At 49.0% G+C, this 2,448-nt stretch overlaps 1 protein-coding gene across 1 annotated transcript in view; it reads left to right on the forward strand.

Moving 5' to 3' along the window:
• COL26A1 (collagen type XXVI alpha 1 chain) overlaps positions 1 to 2,448 on the forward strand; it is a 120,794-nt gene that overhangs the window by 24,304 nt on the left and 94,042 nt on the right. Inside the window, exon 3 of the mRNA XM_077777859.1 lies at positions 2,309 to 2,406. Within this exon, the coding sequence (XP_077633985.1) occupies positions 2,309 to 2,406 (98 nt within the window). The remainder of the gene's footprint in view (positions 1 to 2,308; positions 2,407 to 2,448) is intronic.

Below are 2,448 nucleotides of genomic sequence, written 5' to 3' on the forward strand. Positions count from 1 at the left end.
GGCAGTGTTTCCAGGAGGCAGTTGTGAGCCCAGAGGTCTGGATCTGCCGTCCTGCTCCCAGTGTGCAGACTCCTGGCCCCACATCGAAGCTTCTGCCCCTGGCTGCACACAGCCTCACCCCTCCTGTCTCCAGCGGGAAGCTGGCTTGCCAGAATGTTTGTGAAACGTGAGCGAGAGGAATTGTTGTTGTTGTTGTTTTAAAGAGAAATTAGTGTAACAGGATTGTTCAGACTTAGTGCAGTATTTCTGAAATTTGAGACGTGACTCGTGTGTTTTCCTATCAACGGGGCATCTCGAAACGTCACGCCTGCTGCTAGCAATTAATTCATAATTTTCCCATTCACCGATTAAGTCACTTGGTGTCCTCAGATTCAGATTTTGTGAAGTCATGTAGCTCTGTTTTCAAGAGGAAGTTGTGCAAACAAGATCAAGTGGCAAAGTTATGATGATGCATAGAAGTCGAATAGTAAAGCCAAATTTATCCCGTTTGTGAAATTGGGGTGTGTGTGCCATATTGTGTTAGTTTCAGGTGTATAGTATTTGATTTGATATTTGTATAAGTTGCAAAATGATCACCACGATAATTCTAGTGAACATCTGTCACCACATACAGCTACAAAAATTATTTTTCTTGTTCTTTTTTTATAGTTTATTTATTTATTTTGAGAGAGGGGAAGGGGCAAAGAGAGAGGGAGAGAAAGAGAATCTTAAGCAGGCTCCACGCTCAGCTCTCGCATGAACTGTGAGATCACGATCTGAGCCAAAATCAAGAGTCGGACGCTTAACCGACTGAGCTACCCAGGTGCCCCTGGCATTAACTTTTTATTTTTTTATTTTTTTATTTTTTTAATGTTTTATTTTATTCTAGGAGAGAGAGAGAGAGACAGCGTGAGCAGAGGAGGGTCAGAGAGAGAGAGGGAGTCACAGACTGAAACAGGCTCCAGGCTCTGAGCTGGCAGTCAGCACACAGCCCGACGCGGGGCTCGAACCCACGACCCGTGAGATCATGACCTAGGCGAAAGTTGGACGCTTAACCAACTAAGCCACCCAGGCGCCCCCGGCATTAACTTTTTAAAAGAACAGATGAAAGAATAGACTTCTCCCCTTCCCCACTAAAGAACATTTGGCAATGTCTGGAGACATTTTTTTCAGTGTTATTTAGTTTTGAGAGACAGCGAGTGGGGGAGAGGCAGACAGAGAAAGAGGGAGACAGAGAATCCCAAGCAGGTTCTGGACCATCAGTGCAGAGCCTGACGTGGGGCTTGAACTCATGAACCGTGAGATCATGACCTGAGCTGAAATCAAGAGTTGGACCCTTAACCAACTGAGCCAGCCAGGCGCCCCTGTTCCTTGCTTTTTGAAGACAGCCTTTGGTCATATCTTTTATGTCTCCGAGTTTTGCAAAACAGTATCAAGCTTATTTGCAAGAAAAAGTTCACAACTGTAAGTGTGTGAACCCACAGCACTTTGCTGGAGGTTTTTAGGACTGCGAGAGCCCCACAACTGGATCGCAGGTTTTCATTGACATGTGTTTCGTCCGCTGGGCTGTGATTTCCTCGAGGCTGGGACTCAGTTTGATTGGTCTGTGACCACAGGACTCTTGTGTAGTTGGCGCTCACATGTATTTGTTGGATAAATCAACCAAAGAAACGACTGGGAAAAAGCGTTGGAATTCAGTGACTTTTGGGTGGTTAGAAGCTGTGCACGTTCTGATGATGTTTTTCTTTCCCTTGTTCATGATCTCGGTCGGTGTCTTAGCTCAGGCTGCCGCAGCAGAGCAGCACAGGCCGGGTGGTTTCAACAACAGAAATGTGTTTTCTCAGATGGCCACCTTCTCGCCGCGTCCTCACACGGCCTTGCCTGAGTGTGTTCACGAGCACAGAGATCTCTCTCTCTGTCCTCCTCTTCTCATTAGGCCACCAGTTCTGACGAATTAGGGCCCCATCCTAATGACCTCATTTAACTGTAATTACCTCCCAAAGACTTTATATGCAAATACAGTCATGCGGTGGGGTGGGTGGGGCTTCGGCTCTGGGAACACAGCTCAGTCCATGGCTGACATTTTCCCACTCTAGGTGGCCACGCTTGGAGACCTGCAGGAAGGCAGAGCTGGGAGGGACTCTATAATGCACCCAGCACAGAGAGGGTTGGTCACTTACCCAGGGCCACACAGCCAGTGGGCACAGGGTGTGGATGATGGGCTCCATTACCCAGGCGGCTCCCAGGGCCCTGAGGCCGGAGCCGAGGAGGGCAGGTGGACGGGTGGGACGCTCACACTCTCCTGATGCTGCCCTTGTGTTAGTTACAGGACTCTGATCAGACCCACATACCGAGTGTCCTACCGCACGGTGACGGCACTGGAGTGGAGGTGCTGCCCAGGCTTTACCGGGAGCAACTGTGATGAGGGTGAGTCTGCCAGGGTGTGGGGGGTAGGGGTGAAGGGTGAAT

Source organism: Crocuta crocuta, unplaced genomic scaffold, assembly GCF_008692635.1.
Source record: "Crocuta crocuta isolate KB4526 unplaced genomic scaffold, BGI_CrCroc_1.0 scaffold217, whole genome shotgun sequence".
Lineage (NCBI taxonomy): Eukaryota > Metazoa > Chordata > Mammalia > Carnivora > Hyaenidae > Crocuta > Crocuta crocuta.